This window comes from Mastomys coucha, unplaced genomic scaffold (assembly GCF_008632895.1).
Source record: "Mastomys coucha isolate ucsf_1 unplaced genomic scaffold, UCSF_Mcou_1 pScaffold2, whole genome shotgun sequence".
NCBI classification, from domain to species: domain Eukaryota; kingdom Metazoa; phylum Chordata; class Mammalia; order Rodentia; family Muridae; genus Mastomys; species Mastomys coucha.
The window spans coordinates 20,065,500-20,080,665 of record NW_022196902.1 but is presented as its reverse complement, the minus strand read 5'-3'; the positions used below and the strand labels follow the sequence as shown (position 1 = coordinate 20,080,665).

The window sequence follows — 15,166 nt, the reverse complement described above, 5'->3', positions numbered from 1 at the left end:
CATGAGGTAACCTCTGAAGAAAGGGATCCCACTCAAATGGTTTTACTGATCAATGGCTATTAAGGTCAAAAAATGAGCATTCGATAGTCTTCATAAGGGTATCAAGAATAATTTTGACTAAATTTTTCTTAATTTGATATTATTTTTGAAGGTAATCATATGTTTATAAATGTCAATTTATGAATGAATTTTGAATTCATGGTTATAGCAGATGAAGGTTAATGAGACTCAAGATTACCGTTACTTATAAAATTCTGAGGGTAGAATATTAACCCCTAAATCTCGTATGGGCATATTGTCTTTTCTATTTTACTTTTCTCCTGGAAGTCAAGGATCTTGAAAATGCTGCGTGAGTGAAGCATTGCCATCCCTATTTTAGGAATAAAATGGAATTTAAGTGATTAGTCAATGGCAAGTTAAAAAATAAATGGTGGGGCCAAGAAACATCTAGCATCTTACATGCCTGCTCTTTATACCCCAAATCTTGTGGTCATTCATTCCATATCATTAGACAAAATACATATCCTGCCTCCTGTATTATGTTGTCAAATTAGGAGTGTAGGATGAGGATAAATTCCCTCATGATGATGAAAATTATGTCAAGGTTCATTATAACAGATCTAGTAAAATAAATATATGTTAAAGCAACATTTCTTACACAATATAGTAATATTATATTATAGTAATATTGTTGGATAGGCCAACAGTGGCTATTTTCACAAGAGAGAAGGTGAGAACCCAGTAGCTGCTCAGTTAACCATCCCGACCTGCTACTGAAGTTATGGCAGGTTCTTGAAGAGCCACTGATCATCAGTGCATGTGGGAAGCCCAAAGAACCTGGATTCTGTTATCAACAAGGAAATGTAACACTAGCAGCAACAGAGTAGAAAAGCTTCCTGGTGAGATGCTGTGGCAGGAAGCATAAAACTTTTATCTTAGACCTCTTTTTATCTGGTCTGCCACTAGAAGGTGCATCCATATTTCTACCTGGGTATGTCACCAGCTTGTTAATTGATCCCAGATCCAGTTAGACTGAGCATCAAAATTAACCATCATACCATATCTTTGAATAATGTTTGAGACAATTAATTTGTACAAGTTCCCAAGGCTTGTACTACTGAACACACTTCTATCAAAAGGAACAGGAGTATGGCATACTAGCAGAGACTCTCATGACACTTGAAGGACCTTTCAGGAAGCAGATTTGCTGGCTTCCACATGAGGTCTGAGGGACTTGAGGAATACCAGCAGCCACTGCTCCAGTCGTTCTCAGCCACGTGTGGTCTGTGTATACCTAGATGAGGAGAAAAGACCTGTGAAATAGGAGAACAGGTTCCAGCACCACCCAAAATGTAACAAGGCTGTTGGACATGAAGATATTTCTTCTCTGAGAAATAGGATCTGAATTTGAAGACAGGAGAACCTCAGCACTCCAGGCTTATAGAAAGAAAAGAACTATACTAAAAGACAGTCATGGATGAAGGAGTTTCTCACACATGCTTACTGATTCCCTTTGAATTCCACAATAGGTTTTCTTCAAATCTGTCTGGATTTGGTTTGTGTGGGAAAGCTTGTGTTTGGTTGTTACTTTGGAGTTTCATGTGCCAGTCTCCTGACTTGAATGTTGACTAGATTGCTCCTCTGGAATTAATGATATACAGCCAAACAAATACTGCATGGAGGGCTTGGGGAATCTCCCAACAGAGTTTTATATCATGATAGAGAGGTAACAAGTTAAAGATTTGTTAAAAAAAAAAAACTCATAGAAAATGGTATTATTTTATAGTAAAGTCATATATATACTGGAATGCCCAAGTCTCTGCAACAAAGAATATGTATGAATAAACAATATTCAAGAACCTTTCCAACAGGAGAGTTTTTCTTTATCAGATGATCAGTATGCTTTTGGGATTTCTGTACTATTTCTTTGTACTTTGTTTCTGGAGGTATCTTTAAGGCTGTCCATTTTAGCTGGTGGTCAGTGTTTAGTACATTTTTTGTAGCCTAGTCATGATAACACCATTTCCTGCATGTTGTGTAGAATATGAAATCACAGAAGTGGTTTGATATCTAATACTTGTTATCTACAGGCTTGTTATACATCATCTTTGTTTTGCCTTTTCTTTGAAGAGACAGGTATAAACTCATAATCTGATCTTTTTCTCCTCCTTCTTATGCTGCTGCCTATTCCACAGAGAGGCACCCGATCACGAATGCTATTGATGGCAAGAACACTTGGTGGCAGAGTCCCAGCATCAAGAATGGAGTAGAATACCATTATGTGACAATTACTCTGGATTTACAACAGGTAAAGTATGCCTCCCGTCACTTTCCACTTCTGAAATTCTACCTTGCATCTGCTATTTGTCTAGTTAGCAATTTTTAGATGAAAGGTGAATCGTGATGATTCTTATCACTGTTATTTTCTTGATATTGTGACAAAAGATCCTGTCTGTTTCACAGATAATCATTTATTGATGTTTGGTACTTATTTCTAAAGTACAACTCAAATGGACCTATGTGGGAGGTTTAGAAATGAATTAGAAATTAAGTGTGAGTTACAAAGTTGGGAGTGATGCTGAAAATATGGATCAACAAAACTTTTTGTGAAAGGAACAAAACAGCACAGTTTAAAACTTGTAAAACAATATTTTGATACCACTCTGCTCATAGTATGGTTGCTTCAAAGCCTCTTGGATAGCAAAGCTCTTGAGCATGTTGTTTCTTGTTCCTGAGAGTTGAGCAAGCTGTGACAGTTGATTCTCAAATTACACTTGAACCACTAAATATGTAAAATTTATGTTAGAAGTCAAAGATTGTTTTGCATAAACCTGCATGCCGTCTGTTCTTAACTTTTTTATTTTTATTCACAATATTCACATCAGACTGAATTTAAAAACCAGGACTCATCCTCATTCCCAAATTATTTAGGGTTATATATGAATTTTGATGGAATTTGAAAAGACCCTCTCATAATTTTCCCTTGGAGTAAAAGATAGTATCATGGACCAGAGGTAAAGACAAGAAAAATTGAACTTTGATAGTTTATTATTAGGTCTATTTTACTTTCATTCTTTTGCATCATCATAGAAAAATCATCCATCTGCTCCTCCTATATCAGTGTGGAGGTAAACTAATCAGAAAATAAAGGGATGCTGAAGATGTTTACTGACAGACTACACAATGAAGTCACAGTTATATAGGATGCCATGCTGTGAGGAAGTAACAGCTAACAGAATAGATTGACACTAGACCCAAGAATTAAGCATCCCTTCTATAGGATCTTGACCCATCTTGGTCAGTGCACATTCCTAAATTACAAATGGCTGCTCTCAGAATGAGGAAGTTGGTGGGTCTCAGAGAAGAGCATCCTTTATCTCCCCATGGACACCTTGACACCTGAGCAACTGGGTAGCAGCAGGGTGCAAATGCTACTGCTAAATGACCAGCTAACCTGGGCTTATTCCTACCTATTAGCAGGATGTCAGCTTTGAATTTAGTTATTAATTCCTAGAAAGTCTCAGATCATTGTCTGATAATGAAGTGGCAAATGCCATCCTTATAGTCTGATTATTCTTTAGATTAGATATTCTTTAGATTAGATAATCTGTGGATGAGTTTCCAGAGGATCGTACCTTCAAAATGGACTTTCACATTTTTTTCTGGGTAAAGACAGCTTGGCCTTTTATTGATCCCAGCAGCCATGTGACCATTAAAAATCAGCCTTTCCCATCAAGAGTGAGACAGCAGTCCATTGACTCAGGTCATTGCTGGTGATAGGGAATCAATAGATAGTGAAGGTTTACTGTTCTCATTTACTCTCCACTTATTCTTTAGATTTCACATGGATCAAGAAAGTCAATTATTAATGCTATCTGCACAGATTACTTAAACTCTCCATTGAACTAAACAATATCATTTCTCCATTATCAAGTGAAACATCATTCCCCCTCCAATTTACAATCATACTGTGCAAGCACAGACTTTACCTTAGTCCTGTATAGTTAACTATCTATCATTAACTTTGCAAGTTATAGATTACCTAAAAGCCGTGTTTCTTTCTTTAGGGAAGGCAGGGATGTGTTCTTTAGGGAAGGCAGGGATGTGTTCTTTAGGGAAGGCAGGGATGTGTTCTTTAGGGAAGGCAGGGATGTGTTCTTTAGGGAAGTTAGGGATGTCTTCCTAGCTGTTTTATGTGCTGATTTCCACATGACCACATGATGTCTTCTTCAGAAGTAGAGGGTGTTTTCTGTGTTTGTACCTCTTCCCATTTAATAACCTTAAGATGAGCCAATATTCTGAAGAGTCTTCATAACAAGTGAAAAAGTTATGTTTATAATAAAGGTCAGCCCAACTCCAAAGTCTGAATTCACCAGGTATAATTGGTTCAGAGGCTATGAGGTCAAATAGTACATAGTCTAATGCATATTCATTTTGATGTTTATATTTACTTTCTTTTACTTCCTAAAAATTAGCCTATTATATGCATTTAGGTGAAGAAATATGCATATAATCTATATTAATAAGTAAATGCCCATTTCTACTTGATCCTAGATTTTAGTTTAGTCAATTAACTAATGATATAAAATAATTAAACATGTTTTATAATCAGGGTTTTATAATAGAATTCTTTAGACCAAGAAGGGGTTTCACACTTTCATGTATACTCAGTCTGTGGAAAAACTAAATTTGGAAAATCTTCTAGTACTTACTTAGCTACAGAACAGAGATGTTAAAAGGAATTTTTGAACGCAGTGGTAACCAAGGACATGTGTTTCTCACAACAGCTCCTCTAGGTAGCTGGTGCTACTACTCCTGTTTAATAGTTTTTGGAGGCTTTAAACTCTGAGATATTACTTTCCAAAATTATTAATGTTATATCTCTTTATAAAATCAACACTATTTAGAGATTTGTTTTTGTGTGAAGAACTTCAGTCATTGGCCAGAATGTAAAAGCTCCCATTTAATAGTTGAAAAGCACAAAGACTGAGAAGAGTGAGTTGGACATTTTTACAAAGCTTCCAGCAGGCAATTCTGTGGTTCACACCTGAAGAGTTCAAGTGCAGAATTAGAATGACCCCAGTCTTTCTACTAGGATTCTGAAGAATCCACCAGTCCCACAGATCTCATGAACATTGCTGCTGTTTTCCATACATTTCAGTAAATAGCTTAGGCCCGAGAAGTCACAACCTACTGTCTTTCCGGCTTTTATCAGGAGAATTTTACTAATGCCTATGCTATGAAAGACAGCTAGTTAGATCTCTCATTATTTGACACATACACTCTACTTCTAGAATTGTATAATTTCTGTCTTTTTACACATACCCTGAAGGTTTCCCAGTCACTCAGCATCATGGTAGCTATTGTCTACTGAGAGTCAAAGCAGTGATGGGATAAGGAATAGGCAAACATCATCACTGACTTCCACTGACTCAGTAAAAGGCTCATTATTTTTTATTCTTATGTATACAATCTTGGCAAGTACTAGTGATTTTGTTTACATATTCTTGACTCTTCTGTGAGATGTTTTTAATGAATTGCTATTTCAAATATAAAGAGCAGTCATTAAAGTGGCTTGATCAAATCTTTACCAATTATACTTAGAAGATTCTTTAATATTTAGCATTTGAGATAAGCACTAGAAAAATAAAGCAATTTATTTAGGAAAAAGCAGATCCTTATTTTATAAACAGATTGTTTTCAGACAGTTATTACTAAGGGGTGGTAACACTTCCCAACTCTATTTACTCACAGCCTATCTTGAGCAAATGATTTAATCATACTGTGCTTAACCACTGAGATGAGCAGAATAAGTAGTACATTGTGGCAAGAATATGGAATAATGATTATAGCAGTGTAACAACTAAATTCCATCTGGCAAACATGACTATTATTAGCATGTCAAATCTGCATAAACTCAAGTAGAAACTGAACTGTTCTGTTGGAGTATACATAAAATCATACAGCAAGCTAGAAGAACATAACGAACACTCAAAGATTAACAGGATGCCCAAAGCATTCTATTTGCTCCATTTCAAGACCATGTTATGATTTCTGATCTCATTTTGTTATTTGTAATATGGTTACTTCATTTATTGCCACCCTTGAATTGCTTAGGGAGAAGGATGATTAGTAACATACAGAGAAGCAAGTTTGTAGTAGAAATTTTTGTTTGTCTTAAAAAATCACTTTATTATATGCTGGGCCAGATTAATGGCTTGGTGGTTAAGAGTATTTGATGATCTTGGAAAGGATTGAAGTTTTGTTCCTAGCATCTATGTTATGTGGCTTACAATTGTTTATACTTTTAGTTTAAGAGAATCTGCTACCCACTTCCAGCCTCCGGTAGAACTTGTCCACGTTGTACATACTTCCTCCACACAGAAATATAGCCAGGAATAAAAGTTACAATAAGTGTTTTTTTTTAATTAATTACTTTATATTGAATTACTTGTTAATACTTTTCTGTATTCCCATGGCTCAAAGAAAAAATTTAAATTTACAAATACTCAAAAGTTAAGCAAAATTCTTTCAAATAAGTAACAGGTTGAAAGGATATTTTAAAAAAAACTAAGTTGCAAGGTGATCATGGAGATACAACACATTAAAACCTAAGTAACAAAGCAAAAGCAGTTCTAAGAGCAACCTGAATAGGAATATATCCACTGAAATGAAACAGAATCTGTATCAATCTACTGCTATTCTGCAAGAACTAAATAAACAATGAAACAAATCAATCTCAAATTAACAGAAATCAGGAAATTAATAAGATCAGAGCAGACAGAAATAATGAAACTGAAGTGATCAATAAAACTAGAATTAAAAAAAAACTATGAACAATGTTGGCAGAACAAAACAAGATTACTAGAAAAAGAAAAGATTCAAGTGAGATCAGAAATACGAGGGCAGATTTCAACAGATACTATAGGTACTGAGCAGGTGCACAACAATTATCTATATACCAATAAAGTCAAAAAAGGTTGGGAGACATTAATGGATTCTTAGACAGAGATAATCAATCTCCCAAGGCTAAGTCATGAAGAAATAGAAAACCCAAATAGTCCAAAAGAATAGGGAAATTATGCACTAATAAACATTCTCAGGAAGAACCTAGATGGGTCAGTGAACAAAGCTGCTTTGAAGGCCGATTAATCTTTAGAACCCACATAGAAGACAGAGGGAACTGAGTCTCACAAATTGTCCTCTGATCTCCACACTCATGCTTTGGTAAACAAATGTGCATGCATGCACACACATACACACATATACACGTGCACATACACATATATTTTTAAAGTCTTCCTTTGAAGAAAAGCCCAGTACCTGATGGATGGCTGAACTCTACCAAGCATTTAAATAAATGATGCTAATCTTTCTCAAACCCTTTCCTAACATCAAAATCTTTTGTAGCACTCTGGAATGCTCTTGTATGAGAACAGGATTATATTGATATTAAAACTAGACCAAGACACTGAGGAAAAATTATAAGTCAAAACCATTGATGAGCCTAAAATTAAAAAAAAAATGCTAGAAAGTTAGCTCAGTATCACTTTCAAAGAGTCATTCAGAACAACCACATGGAATTAATACTGGTTAAATAAGAACAGCTCAACCCATCCTCGTGAGATATTGCTTATTAACAGGATAAGGATAAAAGTCATATGTTTATCTCAATGGTATAGAAAATAAATTGACAAAATCCAACCACTTTATGCTAAAATACTCTTAAAAGGGGGTATCATAAGCATGAATGTCAATTCAGAAAATTCCATATAATATACACCCATAATTAAGAGCATTGTACTCAGGAGATCAGACAAAGGAATTTCATACAAAGCAAAGGTATTATCACTTCTTTTTAGTATGAATTAGAAAGCCAGAGCAAATAGGCAAGAAAAATAAATACATCCATTTTTTTAAAAAAATGTATATTTTCTTATTTTACAAACTACTTGTTCTTATATACAGAAAACTGAAAGAATCAACCAAAATAGTTAGAACTAGGAAAAAAATCGATAAAATCACAAGTTACTCTGCATTGTCAATAGACTGTCTAAAACAAAATCTACAGAATATTACTTTATTGAATAAACAATGTAAAATGAAATATTTAAAGATATACATGAGGAAGTGAATTTCTCTAAAATCTATAAAACATGTGTATAAGAAATTGAAGAAGATGGAAATAAACACTATCAAACTACTGTAGCTCTATATCACAAAATAAACAGTTAAATCCACTGGCATCTTTCCTAAAAGGCTGCTAATAAGGGCTCCATCCTTATGATATCCTATGGCATCTGCAACTCCTGAAGACTTTACCTTGTGGATTAGAAGAACAGAAATATTTAGTTCCCAGAAATCATAAAATAAATGGTGCCACCAATTGTCTTTCCAAACATATTCCAAATGTCAATTACCTTTCCACTGTCTATGTGATTCTATCATATTTACAGCATTGTTTAAGAAAGTCTCCAATGATTGTAACTCTCTTTCTCAATGAAGTTGGGAATCACAGTCTATATTTACTTGTTTATTTGAATTTGTTTTGTTGTGGATTTACATTTTGTTTTTCCTAGTAGGAAAAACATCAGGCAAAAAGCAGAGCCAAGAAAGACTGACATAATGCTACTTGCAATACCATTTAAATGTGTGTTGACATATTAACTTGTTTATTTAATTAGCAACACAGATAGACTCAAGTCTAGCACCATCATGTAAACACTGAATATTTGGAGATGTATACCTATTGTTGCAAAGCTAACTGCCTGCTGAGAAAAAGTTTTTTGGAGTCACTGTTTAAATTAGATTACTTAATAAAAAGTAGGAAGAAAATATCATAGATAAACAAGTTGCTTTTTAAAAGTCTGTGGGAAAGATCTGGTAACATTTTAAGTCATACCAACATTATGATGGGAAAACTGAATAAGACATCCTAAAATAGATGAGAGCAGTTTTCACAGCTGTCTGATGACTCACACCCACAAAACATCTTTATTTAATCATTTTACTGGCATCTTGTGTGTTTTCTCATTTTATTCTTAGAATTTATCTTTGTTCTTGTTAGATCTTACTATTTATATACATATGCCCTGGACTGGCAAATTTATTATCACTATACATATATTGATTATAATTGCAAAACATATTTATAGATAGGTATGATTTACTTTTATCAATATAGGTACATGTTTTAGTTACAAGATGGAATATATGTTTTATTTTGTAAAGGGGACTTGATGTTATGTTATCTTGCTTGTAAAATATAAGAAAAAAAAAACAAGGAAGACCAAAAGAAGGCTAGGGAAACATTAAGAGGTCTATGTTCCCAGTTACCTGCCACTTCTCTACTAATTCTTTCATCTTCATGGGATTCTCCCTCTTGTGCTCCTCTTGGGTCACATGAGAAACAGGTCTAACAATGTCTATAACTTATTGATCTAAAAAATAGCTAATAACATATAGGCAGCTGTTTCACATCTTGCTGCATGTCTACTTGATATTCGGAAAATAATATTTCCTGATATCCTGTATTGAAAATTTGTTGAGCAAACAAGTGGGCTAGTTGTGATGGGTATAATATAGAGAAGCCAGATCAGAAGTAGAGTAAGTTCAGGAACAGTTTAATCACTGCTGTTTATGATAGCACTTTATAATAATAATTTATATGAAAATTATTTAATCTATTAAAATTTACATAGATAGGACCTAAAAACTGTCATTTTGTCATTCAAGTACTTTTATAATTGTTTTTATTGTGCATTATATTTTGTTATCTCCTCCAGATTGTTTCATGATAATCAAGAAGTAACCTCACTAATTACTGCTTTGTTCTTTATATAAACACTTTACATGACTGATCTTATTTGCCTTATTCTGTTACCATTTACATGCTCATTTTCTATTTATTTATTAATTAAAACACTTTTACCACTTTTTGTTTTATCTGATAACAGTATATAATTTAGTTTTGAGGTTTTATTTTCTCTGAATATATGCTTTTTAATAAAAACATGCATTTCATACATACATATATATACATACATATAAATAAAATAATACAATGTCTTTATCATAAAACCCAGAAATGTGAAAATGTAGTAAAAAGTTGGTGAATATTTGCTAAGTGTACAAATAGCCATCATGGAGATTAAAATACTATGCGACCTATATTCTCTCCCCTGCTCTACCCTTCTCTTTACTTCATTTATTAGTTACTTACTTTCTAATTGCTGTGATGAGATACTGTGGCCAAGGCAAATTATAGAATATTTAATTATGGTCAAGCAGTTCCAGGGGTTTGAGTCCTTGATAGTAGATCAGAAATGTCAGGTGTCTAAAGGAGCATTTGAGAGCTCACATTTGGAACTGCAAACAAGAAGACAAGAGAGTCCACTCGGATTGCTTGTAGATTTTTGGGACTGCAAAGCTCATCCCCAGTGACAAACTTTCTCCTGCAATGTTACATCTACTAAGCCTTCCCCAAACATATCTACCAACTAGAAACTAAGCATTAAAATTCCCAAGAATACCATTTCATTAGATAGAACCACCACATTTACTCCTAGCCACTCAAACTTTTATGGCCACATCATAATGCAAACTACATTTAGTATAACTTCAGAAGTCTTTCATATTTTTATTAAAAGTTGAAAGAGTGTTTTAAGACTCAAAGAAATAATTGTAACCCTTAGTAAAATTAAAATTAAATTAAGTATTTCCAACATTCAATAGAACAGAATATACATAGCTCTTCTACAAGGTAAGACTGGAGTATAATTAGAAGCACTGAACAAATGTAAGACAGCCACTAAGCAGAGTAACTTCATGTCTTGTAGTTCTGTCCCCAGTATCATAGGTCTGAGGTGGCTCTGACTAGCCAGTTTTAGTGTTTATATTATCCCTCTTTCTCTTGAACTGGTTCCTTTCACTGTATGCAGTGCTCTTTGGAACATATCTCATGACACTGGGACTTCTAACAACTTGGTTCTCCAAAAGAACTCCAGGCTTCTCTTTTACAATGTCACACAGTGGCATCTCTGGGCCTCTTTATATCAGCTGAGATACCTCTGCCATATTCTAGCCTCACTAGATCTCTGAATACACAGAGGAAGAGTCCATGATATGCCTTTAATCCCATCACTAAGGAAACAGAGGAATGTTACAGATGTCTGAATACTAGTAAATTCATTTGAGTCTTAGTTGAGAGGTAGTACAGTACAGTAGAGTCCATGGCAGTTCAGTTTGTAGAGTTCAGAGGTAGTTGCAGAGAAAACAAGCTAGATACAGGTGAAGACAGAATGAAAAGGAGCCAGAAGATTAGAACAGATTGCCAAAGTTAGTTTGAGGCTAAGCAGAGCAATGCAGTAAGAAGCTGAGAGAAGCTGGTTTGAATTAGTTAGCTCAGAGAGGAGTTTAAGCCAGAACAACTGAGTTGAATCAGCCAGCCAGAGTTCAGAAAGACCTAGACTGGATGAGCTTATTCAGCACTAAGCCCTCAAGAAGACAATTATATCAGGTGAGTAAACGTTACTTTTACAGTGATTACTAACAACACTAAGACAGAGTCAATATTAGGCTTTCTTGAAATCTCCTCAGCCAAAGAAATTAGTTCATTACTTTAAAATTTAGCCTTAGACAGGTTCTTAGGACAAGGACAGAAAGCTACTCTAGCCAAAATACCACAAGAACAAATGGTGTCTACTCCAGTTGCTAACAATGTTCATCTCTAAACCCTCTTGAACCTATCTTTCACAGCCCTCACATTTTTTAGATCCTCCCAGCATGTCTCCATAAGTTCCATTTATAGCATCTGACAGCTTTTCTAAGATAAAATTGTTCCACACTTCTAAGCACACACATACACAACACTACACACACACACACACACACACACACACACACACACATGCAAAGTCTTATCTGTAACAGCAATTAAAGATGTGTATTCATTGAATTAAAAATATAGCCACAGAGAAAATGCATAATCAAACTGCCTCACTGATGAAGAGACCTGAGCACATTAGTGGTTGTTTGGAAAAAAATGTAGTGTGTGTGTTTCAATAAGATATTACTCACATACTAGGAAATTTGAGTATTGGTCTCCAGTTAAACATCTTTGGGGTGGCTTAGTATGTATGGACCAGCTGGGAAAAGTGTGTGGAAGATGTGTGGAAGAAGCACACCTGGGAAGGATAGAAAACGCAACTGCATTTGGAGTGGAGGCTTAGCATCCTGTTTATGGTTCAAGAGGTAAGTTCTCAACAATTGCTCCAGCTCCCAGCTTCCTATTTAATCATCAATAGACTCTAACCCTCTGGATGTGTAAGCTTCAAACAGATTTTTTCTATAAGTCATCTTGGTCATATGTTATTACAGCAGTAGAAATTAAATAACAAAAAGTTGGAATCATTTTTATATCAATTTAGTGAGTCAGCCTTTTTGAAACATTTATCCATTTCCCTTACAAATACAAATACATTGCAAATACATTGGTATATAATTGTGTTTCATATACTGCTTTTATTTTTCTATGTATAAAGGTTTTATAATCATTTCCCTGCCCATTACCATATGCCCATTAACATAGGTAATTCTTTAATTGAGAGCATTGCTAATATGTATTATTTCATCAGTCCTTTCAAATAACTGGTTGGTTAATTTTAATCTATTATCAAATCACTATATTATGTTGAATTTTGCTTTTATATGAAATAGATAGATTACTTAAATTTCAGTCTCTCTTGTATCCTAGCACATTTATATAAGGCAACATATTTGCCTCTACAGTTTAACTATTCAATAATTTTGACACTGAATTTTTTACTATCATTTATTTGAAAACATTTTAAAGTTTCCATTGTAATTTTTTCTGTTTTGGTGACTTTTTTTTTTGAGAGCTTTTATATATCTATATTTTTTAATTGGTTATTTTATTCACTTACATTTCAAATATTGTCCCCCTTCCCTATTTCCCCTTTGCAAACTCCACCCCATATCCCCTCCCCTTTGCCTCTATGGGGGTGCTCTGCCACCCATCTGCCTACTCCTGCCTCACCATGCTAGCATCCCCTTATGCTGGGGCATCAAGCCTCCACAGGACCAATGGCCTCCTCTCCCATTGATGCCAAATAAGGCAATCCTCTGCTACATATGCAGCTGGAGCCATCATTCCCTCCCTATGAACTCTTTGACTGGTGAGTTAGTCCCTGGGAGCTCTGAATGGTCTGGTTGGTTGATATTGTTGTTCATCCTATAGGGTTGCAAACCCCTTCAGTTCCTTCAGGCATTCCCCTAATTCTTTTATTGGCGTCCCTGGGCTCAGTCTGATGATTGGCTGTGAGTATCTGCATCTGTGTTCGTTAGGTGTTGGCAGAGCCTCTCAGGGGACTGCTATATCAGAATCCTGTCAGCAAGTGCTTCTTGGCGTCAGCAATAGTGTCTGAGTTTGCTCTCTGCAGATGAGATGGATCCCTAGGTGTGGCAGTCTCTGGCTGGTCTTTACTTCAGTCTGTTCCATTTTTTGTCTGTGCATTTCCTTTAGACAGGAAAAATTCTAGGTTAATATCTAAATTACTGAATGTTTTCTGTCTTTTGAAATTTTTCCTCACTTAATTCCACTATAGTCAGTATACTTTTGATTCTTTGAGGGCAAGCTCTTTTGAAATTTGTTTCTTTCATCTGTCATTGCCATTTGTACTGTAGGAATGCAGTTTCAGCAGCTGTTGGCAGCAATATTACATATACATCAGTGAACTGTGTATGTTCTTGTTTCTATTTGAAAAGAATAATAGCAAAGACATACAAGAGATTGGAGCTTTATCAGCACATTTTAGCATCACTATTAGAAATACTTCTCTGAGTTGTCTTTGACTGCAGTCACTGGCTTCATTTCTGTAACTGTTTGTGTTGTATAGACTTGCTTAGTCTCCCTGATGTCTTATGTATTATAGATGGATATTCTATAAACATTATGTTTGACTTTATTCAGAATCAAACAATTCTGAAAATCCTTCCCTTAAACCAGACATTTATTTCATTTATACTAGATGTTAGAGCAGACATTCAGATTTGTATTAATACAGTCTCACCTATATTCTGTTCGTGTTATTTCATGCTAATATTTTATTTAGGGCTTTCCTTCTTTGAGAAAAATGTAAAGTTTTCCTTCCTTAAACAAACTATCCTTTGCATTCCCAGTATCTTTGTTTCTCTGCTTCCCTTACGCTGTGGTAGAGGCTTGTACCAGGATGTCACATGTGCTAGGGCTCGGAACTCAGCTTCCCATACTCACATCACAAGTTCAGTATCTGATGGGCTATCCCTTTAGCTTCTCATTTTTTTCCTTCTACTAAGGAAAGTATATTCGCAAGAAAATTCTGTGATTACTTGTTTTTCTTTTTCTTCTTTCTGTGATGTGCTATTTTTGATGCTTGTTTTTTCTTTAATTACAGAATTTTTGGTGGAAAGTTATTTTTCTCTAGCATCTTGAAAATGCCATAGTATTATTGTCTGGCTTTCATGATTTCTTTTCTGAATTCAGAAACAGACACTACTGTTGTTTTCTTTGAAATACCCTTTTTCCCTTGTTGTTTTATTGCTATTATGTTATCTGCAGTATTCAGAAGATTCTTTGTATGTTTTAAATTTTAGTTATTTCTTTTCTTGTATACATTTGTACACCATATGTGTTCAAATGTGGATACCGTGGCCAATGAGCAAAGATCAGAGGATAACTTCATGGAGTTCTTTTCTTCTAACTTTGTGTACGTTCTGACAGTTGAACTCAGATCGCCAGACTTACACTTTAAATGCCTCTAGTCACTGAGTCACCATGTTCAATTGCCCTGGATACTTTTGATTTTGTTTAATAATTTTGTTTTATAAGAATATCTCAGAATTCAAAAACTTCTAGAATGCTAGGTAATATTTTTCATTAATTTTAGAACATTCCAAGAGATTATTTTCTCAAATATAATTTCTCTCTATTCTCAGTGACACACCAATTATACATTAGGGTGATGATGAAGTTTGTTGCACATGATGTTATATTATTTTCTTCCATTTTATAATTTTGGGCTATCCTCTTTCAGTATATTTTCTAGTGACTTGTCTTTCTGATAATATCTCTATCATCCTGATTATCTTTTAGTCTTCTGTTAAACAA

At 34.7% G+C, this 15,166-nt stretch overlaps 1 protein-coding gene across 1 annotated transcript in view; it reads left to right on the top strand.

Annotated features, from left to right (window-relative positions):
* The window catches only part of Lama2 (laminin subunit alpha 2), a 668,494-nt gene that overhangs the window by 172,810 nt on the left and 480,518 nt on the right, over positions 1-15,166 (top strand). Inside the window, exon 3 of the mRNA XM_031380750.1 lies at positions 2,196-2,308. Coding sequence (XP_031236610.1) covers positions 2,196-2,308 — 113 coding nt within the window. The remainder of the gene's footprint in view (positions 1-2,195; positions 2,309-15,166) is intronic.